The 27,666-nt window shown below is 38.3% G+C and overlaps 1 protein-coding gene across 4 annotated transcripts in view; it reads right to left on the minus strand.

Annotated features, from left to right (window-relative positions):
- Positions 1–27,666, minus strand: part of NRP1 (neuropilin 1) — a 114,076-nt gene that overhangs the window by 49,461 nt on the left and 36,949 nt on the right. For all 4 annotated transcript variants that reach the window (XM_021542958.1, XM_021542957.1, XM_021542956.1 and 1 more), the window contains exons 4-7: positions 17,248–17,429; positions 12,569–12,796; positions 4,850–5,005; positions 2,017–2,183 (exon numbers count right to left, since the gene is read on the minus strand). In XM_021542958.1, coding sequence (XP_021398633.1) covers positions 2,017–2,183; positions 4,850–5,005; positions 12,569–12,796; positions 17,248–17,429 — 733 coding nt within the window. The remainder of the gene's footprint in view (positions 1–2,016; positions 2,184–4,849; positions 5,006–12,568; positions 12,797–17,247; positions 17,430–27,666) is intronic.

Raw genomic sequence — 27,666 nt, forward strand, 5'->3', positions numbered from 1 at the left:
CACAGCTACAGCCCAATTGCTCTGTGATGAAATCTGCCTTGGGGATGCTGGTCCTTCCACACTGGCCCCAGGCAGCGAATGAGGTGTCCAAGGGACTGCTCAGGGAAATGGTTTGTGCTGTTTTTTCCAGACCAAGAGCTGGGTGAAGAAAATTAGAGCTGTGGCATAAGCAGCACAGCATGCAAATAACCAACTTCTGGGCGGATGTGGTAGCTGAAGGCAGCAAAAAGCTGCTAAAAATTATGCTCAGTGTTTTTTTCAGCCCCTGAGCACCCTGGTTTATGGCAGGAGGAAAGGGAGTCTGAGAAATACATGTCCAGGAGGCCTGAAGTACCCTGGGCTGTTTTAAACATAAAACCTGGAGTAGTTGGAATTCTGTTATGGGTCTGTTATTAAAGAAGTTTATGGCAAAAGAAATCCTTTGAAACTTTTTCTTAGAAAGATCTAGTTCTAAGTGAAAGGATTAAGATATATATATATATATGTAATATATAGGTACATAGTTATCATAACTTAATAAAGTTAATAAGCACACAGAACACATGAATGAGATTTGACTAACTCTCTTGTTTTGATTATCTGGTCATAAATGTGCAAGTGACAGCAGAAAAGAAGGAAACAAAGGAAAAGTGGTGGCCCTGTGACCAGATGAAACACATGGAATTTGATTCTGATGCATTCCATCCTTTTCCCATGCGCATTCCATGGATTGCAAGTGGCAATGATTAATAACAAGCCTTGCACTTAGATAAGGTTGAGGAGATTTTAGTGTTTATTCCTAAGTAATGAAAAAGGATCAACAGGTTTTTTTTTTTTTATTTTGCCACTCTGGCGTCTGATTGGGTCCATTGTACTCAATTGCCAAGAGCTCAGGATGCATAGGGGCCCCCATGCAGGACACCTGAGAGTCCCGTTGTGTGTCAGGGATCAGAAATGAAAGATTTCCCCCTCTTTCTTCCCTTTACTAACTACTACTCAACATGTTTTTGAGCTTTCTTGCAGACATCAAACCTCACAGGAAACATCAGTGTGAACAGTTGCATGAAAGGCTAATAAGGCATTGGTTTTATATGTCAGTTAGTAATTTCCTATAGAAAATAACAGAAGTAGGAGGAATGTTTCAAATCTACGAACAAGTTTTCAATATTAATAATTTAGATATAATATGCTTAAGCATTTCTCTTAGCTTTTGCCAACAGAAATAGATTCTAGGTTTTAGGTAAGTAGTGTAGAGTCAAATTAAAATTGAGGATAATCAGTGGTTTTTCCTATGATGATATTAATACTTGTCTGCTAGTAAAGTTTTTTTGTACACAGTAATTGATATGAATAATCTGAACCTGTTAAGGGTTATGTGCCATTCAGCTTGGACCCGATAATATATAACAAACAAGTACAAAGAGACTGACTGAACTCAAGGAGCCTCTTCATGGTAACAAATATTTGCAGGATTTCTCCTGTGCTAACAGAGCGAAGCCAAGGCAGCCCATCTTGGTAATGAATGTTGTGTTTAAGGATGTGGAAGAATAGCCACCAGACAGAGACCATTGAACTCATTCTGTGAGTAACACATTCTAGCAGGGACATAGGTCTTCTGAGGTGAAATTTGAGTGCATGAAAACACCACATTGTATTAATGCTTAACTGTAATCAGCTAGAGACATAGCACATGCTCAGTTTACTGGGACATTCCACTTTAAGTGCATGTTAAACTAATATTGACTTTTCCACTAAACCAAAATCTCTGTTATTTGTGCCCAGAAGACTGCAAAAACAATAGATGTGGGAAGCAGAAGAATTAATCTTCCTGACCTTTTCCTTTTCTATGCCTTTGGGAGAGAGTATTTTTTTTTTTTTTTCTGTCTAATGGGGAATATGAGCTATTCACTTGCAATGATTCTTAAATTATGTAGAAGTACTTTGCTGTGTTATTTTTTTTCTTTCTTTTGCATTCTTCACATTCAATAAACTCCACAGAGTATTATTAATAACATCTTTAAAATGTTATCTTCTTACCTGTATCCATTCTCTGATTGAATCTTCCCCTGGGGTCCATCCATTCTCAGGGTAATTTAGCCGGGACCTTTCTGAAGACCACATAGCGCTGTACTGGGAGGAGACAGTGATTTGATCAGAGTGAATTTCTCCTGACTCCATGCCTAGTGGTTCCATGCACTGGAAATCTGAAGAAAAATAAATTACCATCATTATTATGGTCAGCTTTTTGATTTAGACTTTGAATAATAAGAACATTTACCTGCTTTGAATATGAATATCTAAAGAATTTATTTTTATGTGACTTTGAATACTTTAGCAACTTTAAGTGAGGCAGTGTTGGGCTTATGGTGTCATTATTAATACTGCCATTTGAGTTGCCATGGCAATTCCTGCAGCAATAATGCTATACAAATATTTTAGCCCAGTATTGTGGCCATTTCAATATAGGACAATAGAAGTGTCTATCCTAGGCTAGCACACACATTCCTATGGATTCATAATATAGAACAATGTATGTCCACCTCAAAATTATGCAGAAACCTAGAAAAGACAAATTAGATGACTTTATGAAATAATTTTATTTTAAAACTATTTACTTTAGTACAAAAAATATAAAATGCTTTAAAAATATTAAAATTTTATCCATTCTCTTTGGATTCTGGACACTAGAATTAAGTAAATCAACAAAATTTTAATTTGGGCCACAAAATTATTGACCTAGGGAAATTACCAGCTCTTCTGTAATGTGGTGTATTACAAATGAGTTGATCATCGCCATTCAATCTCTTTTTGTTTACACAAAAATGATCTAGCTAATTTAGAATCAATTGACTTCCTAATCATTATAGTGAGTTCAAAGGCTGATAGGGCAGAGTGACTCAATTCTTCTCTCAGTCTTTAAAAATAAAGGCTCCAGCCCCTACTAAGGCAAGAGAAGCCACTAGCTTCAGACAGATCTTCACACCCAGGTGCTCCTGGGTCTTCATGTCAGTGCAACGGCAGGAGAAAAAAAATCCATGTGCCTATGCTTCTGTTCAATGACTTACACTATAAAAATAGAATTAAATACTTTATTAGAATTTAAGCTAAAATAACTTTGAAATAGATTTGTATATATGTTGGATATATGCTCCTTTTTATTGCACCTTCCCTGGAGCTGATGTTTCTCTAATAGGGGAGGGTGCTGAGCTGAAATTTTCAACAACCATGAGTTGGAAAGATGAGCTTTAAATAAACAAAGTTTTGGTGAAAAAAAAAGCTTAAATCTTTTATCAGGGATCCAAAAGTTTACATTCAGAAATATTATCAGGGTTGTTTTTAGGAACTGTAGTTGGGGCTTCCCATAACTCAATCATACCAACTGCATTTCCTGTGGAATAGGACACTCTCCCCCAGTCCTGTGCTGCTGCAATGTATTAGGTACGTGGTGAAGTACTGAAGCTGAACTACAGTAGGGTAAGACTCAAAGAAAAGGAGCTTCAGCTTGAAACCTAAAGGAAAACCATAAGCCACTACAGAGAATGCAGAACATGATAGGTGGGAGTAATATCAAAATACCTAAAAAGTGTCTACTTGATCTAGACGCATTGGCTTTCCCTGTAGTCTACTGAGAGGGACAAGTAACTCCTGGGGACACCTCACATGTCTGGGATAAATAGATTGGGCTGTCCTCTGGAGGTGGCCAGACAACACAAAGAGTAAGGATGACTGAAATTAAATGAGAGAATTCACTTCTAAGTCTGCAGCATTTAAAATGCTTCCTCTTGTCATCCAAAAGGGTTTTCATACACACCAATTTCTGTTCTGCTGTCCTGTGTTTAAGAGCTGAAGGCATCTCAGCATAACAGATATTATTAATTCTGACATCAGTGTGATGGTACATCTACAGCCTAGGGAGAGTGACTGTGGAGGTGCACTTGGGGACATAAGCTGCTTGTGCTGGTTATGAAGGGATGGGAGCAGCACCTACATGAGAAATCAAACTAGCTGAAGGTACAATGCTTCCCATCCACAGAGGCTGTGTCCCCCATTCCCTCTTCCTGCCTACATGTGTGTAAGAAAGCTGTTAAAAAGGCATGGAGTGGAGGAAAGATGGGGAGTTACAGTTAAGTTTTCAGTTTACTCATTTTAATTTTGTCCCTTTTCTGATTAAACAAGTACATAAAATTTGTGTGAATCTGCTCAAAACTTAGTGAAGATGAAAAAAAGAGGGAGTTTGATATAAAGTGTGTCTTTTATCATTGAGGAAAGCAGTGAAATCTGCAAGGACATGGTATAACACAGCATGTTATTTTCCTGTTTCCCTCACTTCATTTCATTCTCTGTCCAAAGGGTAAGCATGAAAATGAGTCAACTGAGAAAAAATACGAGACAGAGAACAAAGCTTAGATAGCTTATGAAATGGTTTAACAAGAGCACATATATTAAATGGGTTCTTTTTAGTCAAGAAATCGATCATCAAAGCTTATTCCATGTTATAAAAGAAGGCTTTGGATAGTGCATTCATTGTTCATGTTTCATTGTTTTAATGAACAGCAAGTGTTCAGTTGCTGTGCATTCCTGCGTTTCCTTGGTCAGCACAGTTTTTCACAATCATTATCCCAACTTCCTGGCAATACAGTGGAATAAAACTGTAAGGAGAATTCTCCTTCTTGCACTTCTTTTCAAAGGGCAGCTGTTCTTTAAAAAAAAAAAAAAAAAAAAGAAAAGAAAAAAAGGAAAACAGAACCAATCCTTCTCTACCCTCTTATTTATTTAAGGTTTCTTTAAAGCTTCAGACAACACCTGGTGTGCAAGAAGACATAACAGAGAGTATTTTCCAAGAAGCTCTGCGGGATAGATAAATACTGACCTTCTGAGACACTGCTCTGTGACACACTGTAGTTTGCTGAGAAGCCCTCCTTTGCTATTGCACTGTCAGTGTAAAATACCATTGAAAGAATCCCTGTTGAAGACCGGACACGTCCTGGGTTGTTTTGCCCACAATAACGCCCGATGTGTGGGCCAACTGCAAAGAAACAGGATACAATAGTAAACTACCAGTGCTGCTACAACAATAGATGGAACTACAATATCCTCCCAAAGACAGTCCCTCAGCAGGAAACCCTCAACCTCTGTAACAGCTCAAAATAACAATGCCATCCATAATTTAGTGATGAACAATAAATTGTTTGTCCTACCCTAGCAATCGTACTTCTAAAATGTTCCAGATAGCACTCCATGAACCTCTGAAAATGTACAGAGCCGGGATTTAGAAAAGTGTCCTTCGAAGTGTGAAGAGAGGGCAATGATGCACAAAATTACTCATACAAAGCACCACAAATATTTCCCAAAGTGTGATTGAAGTACCAATTTATGACAAGAGCAACTGAATGGCCTGATTTGCCAACCTAGTACACAAGATGCTGTGAGGAGTTCAAACAGTGCCTTCTGGGTTTTATGCTCTATACTGCAGATGATCTGTTAATTTAATCTCAAACTTTGAAAAACATTTTTGACTCATATTGAGGCTATGAACAATGACTCTTCATTCCCCTTTATTTTGGCTTTCACCCCCATAGTTCTTTATGGTCAATAATGTCAATATTAAAAAATATTGTTAAAGAATTTGGCAGTGAAATCTTCAGCCTTTCAAAAGAGCAAGAATTTCTTAAGTATTTCTCCATGTCACAGAATACACACACATACCCAGTTACATGATCTCTCTTCATATTAATACCAATTTTGGTATTTTTCAGCATTTCCTGTGCAGTGAGACAATCTTTTTCCTTAATTAAGCTACTCAATTCACAACCAACATATGTGGCCTTCTAGCACTTGCGCATTCCCTACAGATAGGTCCTTAGGCTGTGGAATGGTGGTACATCTGTGCTTACAAACAATAAGAGAAGATAATGCTAAAACCCACCCATGGAGTCAATCATGAAAATAATCATGAGGCATCATTCTAATGCTTACACCACTGGCTTTCCAGGCTTAAATTAACACTTTGTCATTTCTCTAGGAAGTCCATTACACTTTCAGTTTAAAATATAAAATGTTTAGATATCCTAATTATTCACAGTTCAAAGAAAATCTACAGCTAACATAATTTTCTAGTCCTTTATTGGCATTTTCCAACAAGTAAAACAGTTCCAGCTTGGAACAGCTTAATACTTACTTATGTAAGCTACACATTTCTGTAAGGCCCTAGAGTTGCCAGAAAGAAGGGAGCTCAGATGTTACAGCTCTTGCTGCCAGCATGTGCTTTTCTATCTATACTCTGGCCACAGTTACTCTTCAGTTGCCTTGGCAATCCCGTGGCATTTGAAATACCTGCCAATTCAGACTTTTCCCACTAAGGTTGTTCAATGCAGCATTGATAGAATGAAACATCCTATAGAGGATATGAGTTGAATTCTTTCTCATCCTAGAAATTATTAAAACTTCATAGTTCTATTTTTCAGAGAGAGAAATTTGTTTAGAATGTTAACATTAGCAGTTTTTAAAAACACAAAATAATGCCCCCACATTCCAGTTGCTGCTGTTTTTTTGTTTTGTATTTGGTTTTGTTTTCTTTTGCATTTTCTGTGTACAAACAGCTCTGATCCTGATCCTTCTCAGAATGACTTTCAAGATTATAGCTGCTGCTGGTGCTCTGAACTGAAAGAAAATAAGGAGGACAAGGGTACCATGTTATGGTACTCTGATCCTCCCTCCTCCCATTTCCTGTAGGGAAGCCTCTTTGAAAGGACAAACAGAAGAGAACTTTGTTTAAAGCAGACAGGCTTTAAGATTCCCCATGACTCACTGGTATATAATTTTTAAGACATATTTAGTGATTATGCATTTGGGTCTTCAACAGATTGGGCCTGCCATCACAGTACCATTCCCTTTGCCAGCTATGTGCATGCAAGTGCCAAAAGCGTGCAGAATGTGACACAAAGAGGTATTGAATTCTTTTGTGCAACATGTAAACCTTAGCCTGCTGAGCTAATATAATATTGATCTGAGCACAACTGGATGAAATAGAAATTCTCCTTCTTCTATAAATAGCTAACACAATGTTCCTCCCTTCCATTCTTTTTTTCCATTCAAGTCTTGAAAACTTTTGAATGACAATAAATTATCAAATATTTAGTGAGTCACCACATCAAATAAATGCTGAGAAGGAAACCCATCTGAGGAGTCATTCAGGGGGTGAGACTGCTGTCTTTTAGGTAGACTATGCCACTGGTTATTTTTTACCATCTTCCTGACAATTCCTTAGGAAGTGAAATGGAATTTCATATTAGACTGTATAGAGTTCTAAATGGGAATTTTGGGGCAGAAGGTGCTGAAAAGTCATTAGGTCAGCCTCTAACTGTGGGCTATCATGTTGCTATAACAGCAGCCCTCCAGAAGGGCTACTCCAAATGTGAGTCTCTTGGATTATGTCCTCACTCAAGGACGCTCCTACACGACCTGCAGAACAAAGGCATTCCAGTGAGCCAGCTACCTCATCTGACTGCCCATGCTGAAGCAATTTCTGAGACCTTGGCTCTTCTTTTCACTGACACAGTATTATATAGTGGAAAACTCAGTAACTTTCTGGTTGAAAGATGGTGGGACAACAAAGAAACCTATTTTGCATGCATTTCCCAAAATGCAGAACCTAATTCTACAGCTTGAATAAATCCTTTATTAGCCTTAATAAATATTTCTGTAGGTTTACAGATCAGAGTGCAGAATATATGGCAAGTGGCTGGTGGTTCTAGACTAAGCAGAAAACTTATCCTTACTGATTCTTCTTTTCTTTCCTTCTGCACAAAGAATATTGATATGAGGAAATTCTGAATATTACTGAAATACATTTTTACCCATCTAGCTGAAATATTAGCTTTAGGAATTTGGTTAAGAACCCCCCCCAACCAACCAAAAGCAAGGAAAAAAGGTATATCTAAACTTCTAAAATATCTAGACTTATAAAATATTATATATAGACTTCTAAATTATTAAAACAAATGTTGTGTTAACTAGCCATGTATTTAATTTTAAAGCTGCTTTTATAAGTATGCACATATGTTGTGGACAGTATTTTCACATAACTATGATTTTTATTGAAAAAATACTTGCACCAAATTTAGGATGCTGAAGAAGAAGCAAACAAAAAATTAATTCCATCCTCACACTCCAGTAGTCAGCTACACTGAGCTTCTGTACGCTCTTAGATCTTAATGGCTTCTCACAAGAGTGTAGAAAGCAACCACAACAGGAGAAACACACTTAGATTAATAGCAACCTTTATTTGCACTGATGTTAATGACTGCAGTAAAGCATTCTGCTTTGCTCTGTAATTCAGTGGGAGCTCTTGTGGTATTGACTGAAGCAGCAATGCTTAGGCTGTGGTTCTCAAACCATATGTAAACTTCTTTAAATTACGTTTGAGCCCTAGCAGACAGCCTATAGAGCTTCAAAGAGGGATGTATGATGAATATGTGCAATTCATCACTAAAGCTAGTCCTCATTTTGAGTGGGCTATTTTTCTTCAAAGTCATCAATGGAGTGTTCTCAGCAGATGCTGGTTGAGATATATCTGTGCCTTGGGCAAAGATATTTTTGGTATCTGGTTTATTCATGCAAAATCATATCTTTCTATTCTGAGATCTACTCACTCTCCTGCTTTAAATCCACCTGCTATCTCTTTCAAACCATGGTCCCTTTTCTGTACAATATTTGCAACAAGCACCTGTAGTTCTCAGATTCTCCTCAACAGGTCTTATTTCATGAAACAAAATGCCAGGTTCAAGACATTCCTGAATGCCTACCATTCCCCTCTCGAAACAGCAGAACACTTACACCACTGTTTAACTTCAGTCCTGTAAGTGTCCTTGGTGAATTCCTTTTGAAGGCAATCTAACTGTTCACATACTTCAAAGATAAGCACGTATTTTGTAGAATCAAGTAGCAAATACTCAGCACTTGTCAGCTTCAATCCACTGAAAGGACAACCAGGTAGGCTGAGGACTCCATGATTGTGACAGAGCATTTCAGGATTAACATTTTTTTGAATGACTTACAGTTGCTGTCAAATTCTTTAACAGAAAATTGTTTTCCATCAGTGAAATGGAAATTATGTAGAAATAAAATATAAATGGAAGCTTACTGACTTTGACATATCCTTTTAAACATCATTGTGAAAAATTGTTAAAAAGAACATTTCTGTTCTTTATTTTTTGCTTTTTTGGGGGGGAAGGAAGGAAAAAATAACCACAACTGTATAAAACAGCAAATTTATTTCCTGCTGATCTCTAGTGACTGTAGCTTATCAAATGCTATAGTGAAAACATTTTCCACTTATGTTGGGTTTCATATGCCCCAACTTAGTCATCTGAAGTTTACATCTGACTTAGGGACTCATAGCTTTCATGACAGTCAGCGAGACAAGACACTCCAGAGGTCCATTAACTGTGTCCTAAAGCAGATGTGGAGACAGGTCAGAGTGGGATGCTGTTCTCTGCTGGGAACAGAGAGACTAGCTGTGCCTGGCTCAGATGCTCATGCCTGTTTTCCACAGCTGCATGTTCAGGGGGCTGTCCACCTAATTCTGCTGTAGTTGAGACCACAACCATTTTCCAAAAAACTGTTCTCTCTCTCCTATTGCAATACTGCCATCATCCCAGGAAACCACAGCTGTGTTGCTGTGGATCAGGGGATGTGAACTGAGGGATAAACATTTTTTCCACATATTAAAAAAACCTTTTTCCACATATTAAAAAAACTGTCACAGTTAAATCAATGCAATAGCAGCTTCAACACAACTGGGCATGAGAGCAGCAATGCATTACAACAAAGAAAAATAACTTCCTTTTCTATCACCAAACAGAGCAGGCCAGGGGACACCCTCTGGACCTGCAGCCAGTAGCCAGGGACTGCTCCTGGGACCAGACTGAGAGTGACACAGCTTGCCCCTATTGGGCTCTTCCCTCCGAAACTGGCTGGCCATGTCTAACTTGCCTGCTGAGAATGATCCCTGGATTTCACTGTCCTCCAAATCACACTCAGGAATTTCTTGGGAAAGTGCAAATTGATGTGTGCTAGAACTGTGCAAGGGTGTACACCAGCAAATTAGAAGTGCACACAACCATGCCTGTGTTTCAGTTAATAGTGCAGAATATTTTTGCACAGACTAAAGGGAAAAAGACAGATGGCTCAAGGACTCACTCTGGGTGAATCTCCCTCCATCATAGGGAACCATACTGTCTAATTTACTACTGTGTAGAAATTTACTATTTCCATGTGGATGCAAATTAGATCTTTCCCCCCCCAGATACTCTCTCTATATATATTCTCCAGTATCCAGACATTCTCTATCTTCAGTTCGTGGCCAGGTTGTACCAGTGTTTTCCCGTGCCGTCTTTGCTCTTCAGCTGAAATAGTTCTCCCTCCCAGGGATTCATCCTGCATTGCATTTATAAGCAATCCCATTCTCTCTTTCTTTGTAGTGTTAAGTTAAACAAGAGAGACTGACTGCTGGCTGAGGATCATCCTACAGTGAAATGATGCAGAAAACATTTTTCCTATAACTGCTGCAACCTCCAGCAGTTTATATCAAAGAAAACATTTTTCCAGCCTACAAATTCTGTTGAATATTTACAAGTAAACATGCAAACACCCTTAGTGGATGCCAGGATCATTTTGAGTGTAGAGAGTTTGTGAGACAGTTTGCAGAAGGCTGATAATGCCTGTTGATAATTTGTCTTCAGTATGGCTCAGCCACTTTCTTGAACCTGGAAATTACTTCTTTGAAACCCTCTACACTGACAATAGTGCATTTCTTTTGGTTATATTACACATAAATTGATTTACTGGATCATCTTTTCAAATATCAGTTTAAATGTAAGCTCTACAGGACAGATTTGGCCTATATACAAATAAACCTATTATTAATTGTTCCAGACATCATTATTGTACTATTAAAATATTGTTTTTCTAATTGAGGCATTAAATACTAAATAGTCTTTTAGCTACTGTTATGGGTGTTTCTTCACTCTTTATTGAAATGGAGTGAAAAGAGCCATGATAAACTCATTAAGCATAAAATATGAACAAAAAAGCACAAATATATGTTAAAAGATATATATTTCCTGCAGTATCAAGGGAAGCTTTAAGCAAAATTATATTGGGGATTTATATAGGAAAACAGTCAAGTTTTAATTTGTTATTAAAGTATATTCCTTAAGTTATATATTTTCATTTAAACCAAATATTAATGTAGGATTAGCAGTTCGCAGAAACTGCCACTGCTGTTCATAAAAGAAACAAAAAGAAAAATCTATTAATATGGGTTATCCACTAATGGAAAACTGAATTAGTTTTAATTACTGCCCAACACAAACAACATAAATCTTCAGTCACTGAATTTTGCTACAAATTTAAAATTAAGAAGAAAAAAGACAGTTTCAAGATGCTTCTCTTTATTGGCTTATGCCAAAGACAGAAACAGTGAAAAAGGCATCACTAATAATCAGCTTTACACAGCTGCTTCCACACAGCTCATATAGGCATTTGGGCACCCTAAAGCTTGGGCATTCAGCTTGAACAATCCGTCTTAGGCTGGAGCTGCAGCCTTTGGCTCTGGGTCCTTGGAGAATTGACACATGGCTGCCCTGCCTATGGGAGATTTGAATCTTGCAGACCCAAGATTGTACATGAAAAACATAGAGAAATCATGTAGCTATTTTGTTTGCCAGACTCAGTGTAAAACAGGGATATGGGGTTGGGCAGAAGATGAAATGGGAGCTCTCTGGCTTTATAGGGTTAGCTAATATCTAGCTATGCACTTAGTGAATGTGCACAAGGTCAAGTGTGGTCAACAACTAAGTGGAAAATTACTGAGATGGCAGAGGCATTCCAGAAGAGTACCAAACACACCCACCCTGACACGAGGCCATCTAATCAGAGATTATAAATTAACAAATTAAGATAAAACCTTTGGATTTGCTTAAACTGTTGAAAGAGAGAGAATACTATAATGGAGGAACCCTACAGTGCTCAGTCACTGAAGTCACCTGAATGAATAACTCAGTGACTGTTTACTGACCTGTGTAATTGTTTAGTCACTATGATTTCAACTGCATGGACACCACATTTTCTCTGGCAAAGAAATCCTCTGCTTTGGCAGCTGGTCTGTAACACAATTCCTCTGCAAGTCAGAGGGTCAGTACCTGAAGTCCAGTTTCTGCAATTTGTTGGGAATGTCTGGACTATAGTCTTGGATTAGCTGTGAAAATTTGAGGACTCATTATAAGACTTCACATTTAATTTATTTTAGTGTAGGAAGTTCATCACGTATTACCACTGAACACAGAGGTTTCTGCTAAGCCAACTGTTAAAACTGAACATATTTCATTAAAAAAAAAATCATTCACACTATGATATCCCTTATTGAATGAATTTACAGAGCATTTTCTCAATTTCTTTTTAATTCAACTCACTTCACATAAATCAAGCAAGGATCTCTCTAGCATGACAGTTTAAAAAATGGGACTATGCCTTCTGCAGGCCACTACATAGTAATGGTTATGCATATTACAGTCCATTTTTCTCTTACCATCAGGGAATCCATCCCAGATTTCCAATCGGTCATAGCGACAGAATGCTCCTCCTGGAGTATTTGAATCAGGTTCTAGCTCAAAGCTTTCAAATTCCAGTATAATCTCTGACATCTTTGGTGCAAAGATAATGTAAGTGCATTCAAGGCTATTGGGATATTTTTCAGGGAATCCAGGGGACTTTATCACTCCACTTGATGAAGTGAAGTTTCTGGAACATTCAGGTCCTGTAGGAGAAGGAGAAAAATCAACTGGGTTAACACTGTGCTACTAAGCAAAGCAGTTAGCTGGAAAACAAATTAGGTTGTATTGTCTCTCCAGCAGCAAAGGTGGCTTTTCAATGAAACACCTCATTTTAATCGCTGCATTAATCATTCAGCCAGCTTGTTCCCATTATTGATAGTCAGACATTTAAAGCCCAATCCACATATAGTGTCTGATCTTCAATTTTCAATTTGTATGGAACAATATGAAAACTTGTACCAGCTCTAGAAAAAATTGTGACAAATACAAAGTCATGTGGGAACAATGAAAGTGTAAGCTGCAGAAATCTCGACAGAGCCCTAGAGAAATAATTATAGCCCCTTCAAGCTCAAATCTCTAAATCTTATGGCTGACAGGCTTTTATTGGTGAAACAGAACTTTTTACAAAAGCGGGTGAGTGAATTCAGTAGAGGGAGTAGTGGTTTCAGATTCCTGGAGCACTGACTCAGTAACTCTGCCAGATGTGACCTATGCCTCCTTGACAAACTAAATGTGAAAGGTAATTCGTACATGTACTGAGGGTGAGTGACTCAATCTGAGTGGTGTTGACACAGGTGCACCAGTAAAATGTTGCTGTTAGTGTGGGCATGATAAACTGTGTGATTACAGGCAGTGTTGCTAGAAGTCACCTAACGTCAGTGTTGACACACCAGCTTTCCCTGATGTTCCCACCATGGCATAATGGGATGCTCCAAACAGTGCTCTTGGTGGAGCAGGAAACTGGCAGTAAAGCTGTAAGGGTATAAAAGGCCAGGCCACTGGATTTGCCTTTGTGAATACAGGGGACAAACTGGAATCCCTCTCTTGTTGACAGATCTCATTTCTCCTTTATTCGGGTCCCTCGGGAATCTTCTCTGTGGATCCCACACCTGCAGGTGTGCTCAGAAGTCAGCTGCAGGCACTGCCCACACATCTTCCCACAAGGTCTGCCTTTTGACACTCCAAATTTAATAGAGTGATTACAGGACTTGGGGCATTGGTGGATATCAGCTGGCCTGGGGAGTTGGGGTAGGATGACTCAAATGAAGGTCCTTAGACATGGAGGAGAGGAAGGACACAGAGAGCACAGCTTGGTTGCAACAGGCAGGTCTGTGCTGGAGGATGACGTGTGTGAGGCCCCAATCTGGATGAGGATGCCCAGCATCATTAGAGACTGTAGGCAGGAGCCTTAGAGGATTTCCAATGCCTAACACAGATCGTTGAAGGAAAACAGTCTGGCTTGTTGCATATATGAATACTCTTATTTCACTATAAAAAATGTTTTCATTGTAAATGTGCCAAACATATTACCCCCCACAGATCTGGCCACCTCCCAGCTAACTTCAGCATGCAAGAGAGAGGTCTGAATGAATTTACTCAGTTCAGGTATTCTTGCCCTTCAACAGACACTGAGAGGAAATTCTTGAACTATCACATCAATATTCAGAACACTTCATGGCATATTTGGAAGATGTGGATATCGATGCTCATGTAACCTGACCTATTCCAATTTGGGAAATTACATTTTGCCTATAATTAAATCACCCCCTTACACATTAGTTGAATATTCCTCTTCTCTCCCTGTCATTCCCTTGTCTCCTTGTCATGTAGGGGAGGGCTGTATTCTGGTTGTTGCTCTTCACTCCCACCAGTAGCTGCTGTTCCAGGATAAAATAGCTTTGCTATGCCATTCATAGTATAAAGTGCTCTGTACTCCTCTTGGAATCCAATAAAAGATGCAATATAAAATGTAAGCCAGGATCATTATTGCTTTATTAAATACAGCCAGATCCTGGCTCTGAGTGTGCTCAATTGTCAGGCTCTTACACTCACACATGCTATCTCGATGCCAGCTTGCTTTATTTTAAACATGTTTGAATCAATCTGCTGCAAGAAACAGAAACTGTTTTCAGGGGAGCTGTCTCACTAAAATGCCCTCCAAAGATTTTGACCCTTTACTGACAGTGTGAAGCAGCTGCAGGAATTATATCAATACTGAGGCTATGAGGAGCTCCGTGGAACAGTGCGCATGGAAAACTGGCAGTGGAGATACCAAAAGTAGATGCTTCTGAAGTGGAGAAACTACATGTGTACATGTGTATGAAACAAAAGAAGAACTAAAGGAAATACAGAGAGGAGGCAACAGAGAGAACAAAGAAAAAGAGATTACATTTTGGATAATTTAATCTGCTATCTGTAGGTGTCACTGAGCCAAAAACTCATTTGCCTTCTTGGTTCACACTTCCTTTTCTTTCAGCTTACACTATAAATTTAGTTGACTAAAGTTAGGAATGTTGAATGTGAACTGTGTAGATCCTTCCCTAGTGAATACGTCACTCGTGCACCCTAAAATAGAATGTCTGCCCAAGCCAAAATGATGAACATTTTATGTGGGCTAAGTGTTGGGCAAAATGTGATTCATGTTTTAGTCCTGTTTTAGTTTTACAACTTCTTCAGTGTCTCTCAGGCTACGGATCTGAATGAGAAGTAAAGAGTAATGGGCAAAAATATGCTGTGTGCTGGAATGAAGCTTGGCCTTCAGCTCAGCACCACAGGACCTTGGGCTTGGGATCATTCTTCCCATACCTGGGAAATTATGAACTAAGTTGTGAATATGCTAAAACAGACATACTTGTCTGGTATGAACAGCTGAGCTTCACCTGTGCAAAAAGGTGAACTGCTTTATTTGACACAGATAATAAAATGCAAAACTGGTACAGCATATATGCATTTTTTCAGAAGTTAAATAGGGCTGTACTCCCACAGCAATGATAATTTGTATCCTTAGTGTACACATGGCATTTTCTAACACTGCATGGTGATAACTGTCCTGCCTTAATATACAGTTTATGTGGAGTGAATTGGAGTTAAAGTTGCTCTGGGAGCCATAATTTTGCGTTTCCTGACTTCCATGTGTGTAAAATCACATTCATAGTGCCATCTTAATATGGTAAATGTGTATCTTTGAGGCATGTAAATGACCACACAAGGAAATAAACACAATGTTCCTGTCAGAGTTCTGAGTTTTCACTACACTGTCAGGAAATAAATAAAACCTTTTTCTTGAAAGGGTTCAGTTACTAAAATAGTTTGTTTCACAGATCATTCTTTCACTTCATCTTGTGTTTCAGCCTTGTTCTTTATGAAAGATGGTACTGCATATATAAGCACTGAGAAACGTCAGAACATATTTTCAAGAGTTTAGGCTCCAAAGGATATAAAAATAAATAGAGATTTTTTTTTCAGGAAAGCTTGGTGTCATTTGGGTGCTGAATTCTTTCAAAAAATGTGACCCTGAAGGTCAGTAAAAGAATTTCTGGGAGTCAAGAGTGGATTTACAGACAGGGAAGATGGTGAACAAGAGGTCTGTGGCCCCAATTAGCACTGTGCAGAGCTGCAATAGCAATAGAAAAGAGACTTCACTACTGTGCTTCTCCTCATTAACAGTACAGCTGCCACCAAGAGTGTGTGCTGAACCCAGCTGAAAATCTGGCTCTGGTTTAGATGCATAAAAGGGACTTGGACTGGTTCTGAAAATGGGGCACTGACTGGGAGTGGTGTGCATTGGAAATTTGAAGTTTTGAGCTGCTTTTGTGAATATGACTCTAAACATTGCCGTTCAAGTAGATTTTTTTTCCTATAAAATGAATGTTATTGTCTTTTCATATGTGATGGGTTTTGGTCCTGTATTCTCCAGGAATGGAATGTATTAATTATTTATCTCCATTTCAGCTACAGGGAAGATGTATGCCAAAAAAAGTGACCTTACAGCCCTTCTAGCTATTGACTTGGGAAGAGTTATAAAAGAGGGAGTGTCTGTCTGGTTAATCCTGCACTCTCTGTTTTTCTGGGCTTTATCTGTGCCCCCATAAAGTTAATTGTTCTCACTGGCACTGACTCCTGGCATGAACATCCAGCAGGTCATGCTTGTGATCAGTGTGAGCTGCTTTTCTCCTTTACCTCCCAAACATGATTTGTGAAAGCAGCAGCAGCATCATCTGCTGCCCACGTGTACTCGGGTCCTTCCAAGACTGCAGACATCCCTTGGGAGCGTGGAGAAAACTTTAAACAAAATAACCCAGCCACTCAGAAGGTTGCAGTGCTGCTGAGGCAGTAACATTGTAAATCATACAGTAATTATTATTTTTTAAAAAGGAAAGCAATAAAGGTAATGGTTTTAAGATGGTTGAAACAAACAGCTGACAAAAACTACCATATTTCATGCAGAGGAGTCAACCCTCAGACTGCAGCTGACCCATTGGATTCATGATGATTTACAGCCACTGAACACACACCCCACCTTGGAATGACTAGGGTAATAAGATTTTCTCTTTCAAGCTTTTTAATGCATTTTCCCCATTCCAAAGAATTAAGGTGAACTTTCTGATGCAAATAAAAATCACAATGCACAATGTAACAATGAACGGTTTCTTACCTCTTTTGAAAACTTCATAACGGATAGAAAATCCTGCTCCATGTGTCTCATAGTCAGAAACAAACTTAATAAACAGATATGGTCCTGAAGACACTAAAGGAGGGGGAGCAATTTTTCCACAGTACTTTCCCCATAAGCGTCCTTCAGCATTATCTCCATCAATCACTTCAACATAATCATACCTGGTAGATAAATGGAAGGAAGAAACTTTTAACTTCCAGGAAAGAAGGAGATCTAATTAATTTAGAAACCATAACACAACATAGATAATCAAGAAAAATGCTAGCTTGCTTGGAAAATGCATTATGCTGAAAGATGTAAGCAAAATGAAATAATTAAAATGGACTACATTATGTCTGTAGACATCATCTGGCAACATGGAACTATTAGGAAGAATGGTGTCCATTATGCTTGCAGACAATGTCAGCTAAAGTAACCAATTAACAAAAAAAAAAAAAAAGGAAATCTCACGAGCACAATTCTGTATTATTAAATTGTGTTCCTTTGTCTGTGTAGTGTTGTTATCAATACATAATGCATAGCATTCTTTTCAAACTGTGAAGTTCTGTTATGAATTCAAAAATGTCTTCTTGGCTGTAGCTCTTTATGAACAATACTTTGATTTCCATATGCTGTCCTCCAAACATATGTCCACAGAATAATAAATAAATCCCTAAACATTAGATTTTGTTCAAAACTCCATGATGCTGCAGATCAGTGGTAGAAAAATTTGTTCTTTTCCTTATTATCTGGACAAATAGTTTTGGAGCACATCACAAAATCCACAAGTCAGTTACAGCGCTTGGTTTTTCTCAGACAAAAATTGTTTCAATACAAATGACCTTCTCTTAGGTATTTGAATCAAGAAGTGCATGCTACAACATTCATATTTGCACAGCATGTGATTACTAGACAGACTGAGCTAAAACTTCTGTGATTATTTACATCAAACCTAAAACTGTATAAGGAAAAGTATATAATAACTAAATAATGTTTGGTTGTAAAAGTTTGCCTGTGAGCAACACTTTAGGGATCCTCAGCCCTGTCACCAGAGATGCCAACGTGTAGTGTCTGATCTGAGATTTGGTGCTCAAGGGCTGAGGAGAGCAAGCCCAGCAGGCTGGTGGTGCTAAACCAGCCCAGGGAATACAAACGAGAATGAAAGTCATGGGAGGGAGAAGCTGCAGGTGCAGAGACAGGTCTGTTCTTAAGTTTTATTAGCAGATGATTTCACTTGACCCCAGCCAGGAAGGAGGATCAGACCAAATCTGTAGAATCAGCTTAATCTTCTCCTAGAAGGTGGTAGCATTTGGAGCTTGGGTTGTGTCCTGTGACTCTTTCAGACAGGAGCAAAAGGCTTTTCCCTGCTGCTGTGTCTCTGTGTCTCAGCCATGCTGCCCTTTCATTTAACAAGTTGCTGTTAGCCAGACAATCTCATTTAATTTTCATTATCTTACCACTACTGACATTAAAATGTTGCCATTAATTTGTTTAGACCTTTATACTCTACTGTTATGCTTACTGAAATGTTTCAAGCATATTAATATACAAGGAAGAGCTAGAAATGACAGGACAATAAAGTGTGTCTGGCATTTTTAAAGAGATCAAAGGAAAAAAAATGTCTTCATGATGACCAATGTCATTTTTAACAACTCTGCTCCAAACCATCCAGGGCACATTACTTATGTTTACATGAAGTCCTGTGAGACAGCTGCAAAGATGATATCACTAGTTAAAGTGGACAGCTTAAGGCTCCTTAAATTAAAAATGACATTACCTCATCAGTTAAAATTGTGTGCCAGCTTTGCTGTATATCAAATAGAAAATAAAGCTGACACTGATGGAACTGTAAGCATTAACATATGTGAAATATTGTGCTAACTGCGTTTCTTCTTATGTATTTGGTTTTTCTAGTAGCAATTGCTCAGCTCACTAGCTTCACTGTCCCAGTGCAGACTAGTGGAAATACAAAGCGGAAATATGCATTTCTGAGATAATTTTACAGATACTTAAGTAGCCTGTAGTTTTTAAAATTAGACTTCTGTTCTTTCTATAATGTCTTTATGATATGTGTATAACGGGATTTGGAAGCCAGGAGAAGAGTTGTAAAGAGACTTCAGAATTGTTGGAGTTTTTTCTAGTTTGTTTTTTATTTTCCCTTCTCAGAAATATCCTTTAAAATTCTGTCTCTAGGTTCCCTGCAAAACCTATTGAAAGTACTCAGGAATACATGCTACTAGTTTTTATATTTTAGGAAAAAATTATGCTGAGAATTTTTAACAAGACAACCTTTCTCCAAATAATCAGCTGCTTGTTAAAAAGAACAAGTAACCACACAAACCCACAGCATCTCAGTGACAGTCTTTGCTCCATTTACCCCACAGTGACACCATTTCACCAGTTTCCCAGGCAACTTTCTTTGCTCAAGCTTCAACAGTAGATAAATTTTCAAATGGCATGAAATAAAATTAACTAAATATGCTAAGCAATTTTTACATTCTTTTTTCCTTGATATATAAAGGAAATAAAAAATTCAAAAGTCTTGGATTAAGTGTTTTTTTTCTGCTACACCTTAAAAATAAACAATGTTATATAGTCTTGCTAAGTTTTCCATATAGAGCCAAAAAATAACTAACCTGTAAGTAACAATTTTGCTATTATAGGAAGTAAATTAGGCAAACCCCCTCCATTTTAATTAAATTCTATCACTCTCCTAGTTTTTCTCCTTTATAGCAATAGCCTGCCCACACTTTCCATTGTCTGCTGTAGTGACAGAATTGTAATTTATGGTGCTCTTCCTGGCTGCTGTGCAGTTGTAAATGACACAATTTGGTTACTAAAAGGCTTTCTTCTAATGGATTTTTGCAAGTTAGAGGTCATGCAGCCCCATGGAAGATTGGAGGATTTTTCAATTTTTTTTTCTTTCATTTTGAAAAATTACTGACAGACAGAGAAGAAGTTTAGCTGTGAGACAATGGGTAAGAAGAACAATTTGGAAACAGGAAGCTTTAGAGATCAGCCCCACAACCTTCATATTCTAATGATCATGTTTTACATTTGGCAGCTAACAAATGGATTTGGATTCTCCCACACTGGTGGCAACATATGATATCTGGGCTGCAGTAAATGAGTATCTGAATTATTTTTTCTTAGAGAAATAAAATTACTCTGGATTTCACTAGTTTATACTTGGAAACCAACATCCTGCTGTCATTTTTGCACTTTTCAAAATCCTACCAGAGACTGCAGCATATCACAAACAACTGGTCTTGTAAATAGGAGAAAGTACAGTCACAACTTGGAAAAGGAGTTGCTGCCAAGGAAGCTCAGAAAGCAGCTTGCATGTCCCTCTGGACTTGGTAGCAGTTCTTTTCCATAAGTTTGTCAGAAGATGCTGTGCCAGGGATACAGTTGGCACGTTGGCATCCCTGTGAGAAGACTGAATGTGTCACCTCTGCAGCACCCAGACAGACTTGGCACACAGCCCAGAATACTGAGTTTGCAAATTTGGATTTCCCATTTGGCAATTCTTCACTCAGTTACTGCTGTCAATGGTGTGGCAAATATTTCTTGTAATTTTATAGTCCTTTAGGGCTTATGGCAGAGAGATGTAAATATAAACATGGTGCTAGCCACTGAGTGTAGTTTTGGGTGAAAGACTAGAGCATGAGTTCAGATAAGAAAATAGGAGATGCCTGCCCAGAAGAGGACACTCAGTGAATATGTTCATGGAGCTGCTTTGCCATGATGCAAAAAGCATTCCTTTTTTGCTTGCCTGGGTCTTTCCACTTCTGTTTGCACCCTTGGTAGTGTGCAAGGCTTTTGGGTGGCACACTGATGAAGAGCAGTGCAAGAGCTCACACACACTTCCTGCTCCTCCCAGCTGCTGCCTGAACAGGCCATACTACTTAACCCTAATTTTATGGTTTAGTAAAGCCATGTCTGGGAGAGATTCCCTGTGGAAAGATAAGGGAACCTAGGATTCCTTTACAAAGACTTTAAGGAATTGCAAAGAATTTATTCTTTTTTAGCAAAGTGCAAATTATAGTTTTAAGGAAAAGGCCAAACAATACCTATAAAATGAGCCCTGGGCAGTGAAAAACATGAAGACCTGCAGAATTCAAATTTTGGTGAATTTTCTAGTACCAGTTTCTAGTAAGTGGTAACAGTGCTTACATAGGGGTTCAGTTCTGAACATGCTGGAGAACCCTGAAATGCACCATTGCATGTTGTACTGCAGAAAGTGAGGTGCAAGTGCTGGAAAGCCCTGCCTGCTCCTGAAACCAGACATTCTGCCAAGCTACACTCCACTTCTACACATTTGCCTATTACCAGGGCAGTGAGATTTTCTGCCTTTTTCCTTAAAAAATTCCTTTTCAAGAAACAGGAAGAACTCAGCTGAAATCTAAATATCTGCCATTTAATCTTACAAAACACTCAGTGAAATATATAAAACTATAATTTACATCCAAGTATACCATGCAGCCTACTGTGATCTATATGGTTGTTATGAATACTTTGGCTATTCACTTGTTAGGATTAATAAATTTCCCAAGTGTTTCTTTATTTTATCACTCTGATTCTACATCCAACCAAGCTGCTAAATTTCTTCCTGACATGAATTATCCACCCTGGTCAGACTATCTTTGGTTCTGAAAATTTTCTTCTTAGTATGTATCTTTCTTTTGCCTTTATTTTATAAAGATTTTTTTTTTATTCTTCACAAGTCTCCACTTTAGTCGAACAGAAGGCATCGCAAGAAGAAATCTAAATAAAGAGCTTCAAGTTGTTCTGCACTGTGGCTTTGTGCCCCATTAGTTACTGAGGGTTAGAGGTGTGGGATTTACTGCAGTGCTTGTGGCACAAGGCAATCTGTATCCCAGAGCTAAAAGCTTAAAAGCTGCAGGCACTTGAGGGACACCAACTTAATCCCAGTTTATTAGCAACAAGAAAAAGAAGTACATGCTATAAAAAAAAAAAAAAAAAAAAAAAAAATTAAAAAAAAAAAAAAATTAGGCATAGCCCTGAATGGGCTGATTTTCTGCCTGTAACTTCAGAATCTGATGTATTTCTCTTCACATGATCTTCCTCTGTGAAGCCTGAGCAATCTCCAGGGCCTCCTGTAAGGTAACCAGTCTCATGGGGACTGACCCATCATGTGAAGACACACCAGCCTTCCCTGTAGCTGGGACTGTCAGTGCAGGTGTCCTCACCAAGGGGATAGAATTCCTCACACATGGGCCTCACAAAACATCTTGATGGAGGTGCAAGCAGCCTGCAGCCCTCCGAGGATCCTGGGTGACTGCTGTGTTCTCAACAAGTCTAAGCAGGGCACAAGTGCTCCCTGATCACTGGGTGGCATGGGAACTGCAGGGGTTTTCCCCTTTTTAATCCCCTTCCCAGTGTACTTAGTGCCATGGGATCCTGTATGGTGTGTTCCTGACTACTTGCTCCTGTCACACACCACAGTCTTGTCAATGGAGAGGCCCTTCACCATCTTTATAAATCACCTGTCGGTGTGGGCACGTCTTTGCTGACCTTCCTTCCTCCCTTCCTTCCTTCCTTCCTTCCTTCCTTCCTTCCTTCCTTCCTTCCTTCCTTCCTTCCTTCCCTTTCTCCCTTCTACTAAAATGCCCAGCAGATCATTTCTCCAAGGATGGACATGCACACAGTTGAATTAGGATGAGCCAAGCAGTGCAAACTCCATGTGAAGGGAAGGTGGGAGTCAGTGCCCATGGCAGGAAGCTTTTAAACTGGTTTTGCCTGTACTGGATTCAGGGTGCAGATGCAGCTCCCTAAGGGAGACAACAGATCATCTAAATCCCAGAGTTCTTTAAAGTGCTGGATATTTAAATGCACTATTTGCAATTGAGTAATTTACTGTCGGTTTGGGGGGCCTTTGTTTCCATTGGTCTTTTGTGAGCTGGTGTTTTTATGGTGTTCACCCAGGGCCAAAATTCACTGGAGTTATTCATACAAAAGTCCTGTCAGCCTAAGAGATTTCTGGGAATAAGGCCATTGGGATTTGGCCACTGTTCAGAAATGTACTAATGCCATTAACTGACGGTGGGTCTCCATTAAGAATGAACTACTGAGGGTCTATTTTAGTACAAGACAATGGCGTAGTGAAAAAGAGAAAAGATGTAACAAAGACATCAATGAAGATCTACAGTTACCCACTGCAACAGTTAAATTCCAACTAATGTTAGCAGCAGTCTTGTTATTACACTGGTTTCTTGAATAATTGAATGCATTGGGATTTGCACTTTCATTTAAAATTAAGCTTTTAATTCTCTGCTGAACAAAGGAATCTGAAATGCATCATATCTTAACCAATAACATTTCAAAATCCAGAAGTAACAAAAACCATCATTACTATTTTAAAATCTGAGTATCCTTCATCTTATCACATGCTCGTATTTTGGCTCATGCTTTTTGAGTATCTGGGACTGGCAGAACTGAAGATCTGAACCAAATAAGCAAGATTGTATCTGCACTTTTATCTGTACAGCTCCACTGAGAACAATAGCCAGATCTTTATCTGCTGCAAATGAGATTAGGCCTTTTCTACCAATGGATCTAAGTCGGTTTAAACTGACATATAGCTAAAGAGGGTGCAAGTGGTGACAGAATATTTTACCTTGTATTTACTTGGGTCTATTCTATTAATACCAAATAAAATATGGAAAATTCTTCAACAGAAATGAGAACACCAGGATTCGCTTTTGGAATGCATGTAACATTGTCATGCAGAAAATGAAGAAGAACCAGAGGTTATGGGTTGGATTTTGACGTTTTAGCATTACAATGTCCTAGGGGAAGTAAAAGCAAAATTCATCTGCTAAGGTCTTCAGCACATCTATTTGCAAAAAGCATTTCACCAATGAAAAGATTGTTCTTGAAGTTACAGTAAATTCCACAGATTTCACTGCTTGCCACATACTGTAATAAATTATAATATAATGATCCAAGTATATAAAAATGAAAACCTCTTCTGGGAAGAAACATTCAATTTTAAACCTCTTCAGTGAGAAACTTCAGTTCATAACTTTCTGGCATAGAAAAATGCTATCTTTTCATGGTAAAGGTTTCTGTCTGTCAAATAAGACAAATTTACAAATGCTTGACTTCCACTTTAAGTGGGGGGAAAAAGAAACACTTAGCAGTTTAAAGACTTCAGAGAGGAAGGAGCTTTCTAGTGTCAAACTGGTGAAGTTTAGTATTTATAGGAATTTCACATGCCTCTAATTACTCTAAACTCAGTTCCCAAGTAAAATATGCCATCTGGAAGATATTAGAGTCATTTACAACTTGTTCACTTCCCTATTTCACTGCAAAATCTTACCTCTTGCCAACTTTCCAGTGTTCTTCACAAAATGAAATGCAGTCTAAATTTTACTGGTTGTTTAATAGTTACTTTATCTATGTTGAGACAGCTAAGTGTTTTAGAGACTGGGAAAATAGTGACATTTTTAAAAAACTAACTTTCTTTTTACTCACTGTACCTCAAGCTTGTCATGTGGATGTTTCAGGTGTGAGGGTTATGCCTAGGCTTAATTTAGTATTTAGCTACTAATTTGACATGGTTAGATTTGGAAAGATATCCTAGGTGATAAGAAAGAAAAGAAAGATGACACAAACTGCCATCAGGCATAAGAATAGGCTCTTAAAAGAAAAAAAAATCTGAAACCTCCACTATATGGTTTTGTTTTTGTTTCTATGACCTCCCAAGAGATGCCTATCAATCAGAAAACTTCTTGTTAGTACAGCAACTTCATCCAAGTATGCCAATCTGTTTATAAGTGAAGCTTGCGACATTCCTCTGAGGTAAAGTTGTCATTCTCATTTTACATATGTGGAGAGGGAAGAGAGAGACTGAGTGCCAGCAGTCTTACAGAAATTTTGCAAACAGCAAGGAACAAAGTTTAGATAGCCATATACTGCGTTTTAAGAATAAGAGCCCAGTCTATCTTCTCCTGAAATAATGGAAAGATTCCTAGTGGTTTCTGTGGGTTTCAAATAAAGCTTCTTAACAGAGGCTTGACACTTGGAAGTTTTCCTAAGCTATAGAATGACTGGAAGAAGGGGCTGCAAAGCCTCACACAGAATCACAAATACATTTCTGTAGGGGAACTAGACTAAATAACTTGCATACAGAGACTCATGCATATATACACACTCACACACACTGTACACCTCTGTATCCATCAAACATTGTTTTCATGTGCCTAACAAGTTTAATGATTTGTGGTTGGATTAGTGCTCTGTGCATGTACTGCTGAATTCACTGAAAAGCCTGACTAATTGGTAAGTTATAAAGCCTTGGGTTTGCTTCCTCGAATGCTGAAAGAACAGAGAAAGAGCTGTATCAAATGGAGATCAGAATCAGTTGTGATTCCTTTTTCTTTCTATGAAAGGAGAAAAGAAATGCTTTAAAGTTATGGCAACCTTATAGCACTCCATCTGGGAGTTTTGAACTGCTGATTAATTTGTAATTATCCTTTGGGGATCTATGTAGTATATTAATCACAACCTTAGGAACTCAACTTTTAAAAGTATAAGGTAGATGTAAGTTTTTCACAGAAACTGTGAAAGTTCAGAACATAAAAAAAGTTCCACACTTTGGAAACTCAGATATTTGTCCCTCGTGGGCTGTCTACAGCCTCTCTGACCAATACCTGTAATTAATGAAACTAAAAGAGGCTAAAGGAGAAAGGAAATTACAGACATACGTATCAGCTTTAGATCAGAAGTTATGGCAATTCTCTTCCATAGCAACCATGTCCTGAAGCTCTGTAAATCAGTAAAATGACGGGCATTTTCATTTATTTCCATTTAGGAACTATATAAGGGAATATTAAGGATGCAGTGTTAGGAACTTGGAGCTCAGTGTTGGGTCAGTATTTCTCAGTGTTGGTTCATTTGTTGGGATTTCTGCATCACATGCCCTGTGGGCAGACCTTGAGCCAAGTGGAAAATCCGCTGTGGGATTAGTGTCTTCACATATTTTGTAGTGATATAAATGACTGCTGTGGGTCTTCCTTGCCTGAAAGTGTGACACATGTAAATGATTGGATTGATTTTTTGCTGAGACTGTATCTCAAACCTGTATATAGCCATGCAATTAGGCATATGTACAAACAAGTGGAGTTATTGGAAAATGTCCAGCTTTGCTTTTGAAACTTTTGGCTTGTCAGTGTTTCATCATGTGCATATATTACAGTTTTTCCCATGGATTTTTACTGGGGAAAAGGGGATCATACTCTATTGAGTATCACAAAGGAAAAAAAAGTTTGAACTACATAAAGGAGATCCAAAGTTTCAAGTCTTTTCTGTATTGAAAACAGAGTCCTTAAGTGTATGAGATACGTGGCATTATTAGGTAAATATTCTCATAATGCTGAGAAGACCTTTGGCAGACTATTGTAACATCTAGATGGAAACCATCTCCTTATTTCGTTCTTATAATACAAACTTGGGAAGGCAAAGTTTCTGGCTATAACATCTAGGAGTGCTCTCTGGCACAGGAGGCACACAAAGCTGAATAAGAAACATTTGTAGTTCAGAGATCAACCCACTTACAGTGTCTGCATGTTTCCTGGCGAGCCGTTATCTCAGCACAAAATCATTTGGTTGTGTACATTGCCACTTTAACAAACAACCCTTGAGCACATGAGTAATACTTAGGATTGGCAACTTTAAAGGAGCCCTGGCTTTGTGAAATCTGAGTGATATTTCCTAAGAGCAGTGCAAGGAACATTTACTCAAGGATGGTGCTTTCAAATTCCAGACTTCTGCTCTGACTAAGTGTGGTTGAAGAGCTGCCTGAAAAAGTTCCATGGCTTGTCTTCTGTTTTGCAACTGGGACATGTATGCACATATGTGTGTGTGTTTCTGTGTGTATATTTTTATATTCTTTATAGAAGAAAAAACCTGAATAATTTCAGATGTTTTTTCCTAAAGTTCATTCTCAGCCAGAGAACAGCCTGGGAAACTCAGCCTGGAAGACGTTCATTTCAAAACCACTAGAGCAGATGAGAACAGGGAAGCAGACTATGTAGATTTAAACTATAGTAATTGATACCAATGCTTTTCTATTAATTTGTTGTCTAATTTCAGTAGAGACATTATAAATAAAAACTCTGTTGATAACCCATGCATTTTCTTACAGGTGCAGTTTGGTTTTGCACACATCAGTGTGTCAATCCAACACGAGTGCAACTTCTTCCTGAGATTCTGCTCTTGAAAGCTGCATTAGGAAATTCAATATTACCCTCAGAATTATGATTTTCTTATAAAGTATGATTACTTAATGCTTATTGCAAATAGCTCACTATTTAAAGTGTTTCAGAATTACAGTATTTTGTTTTTGTAATAGAGCTCACAGTTAAACTGTATCAATTTGAAACATCAGTATAC

Source organism: Lonchura striata, chromosome 1, assembly GCF_046129695.1.
Source record: "Lonchura striata isolate bLonStr1 chromosome 1, bLonStr1.mat, whole genome shotgun sequence".
NCBI classification, from domain to species: Eukaryota; Metazoa; Chordata; class Aves; order Passeriformes; family Estrildidae; genus Lonchura; species Lonchura striata.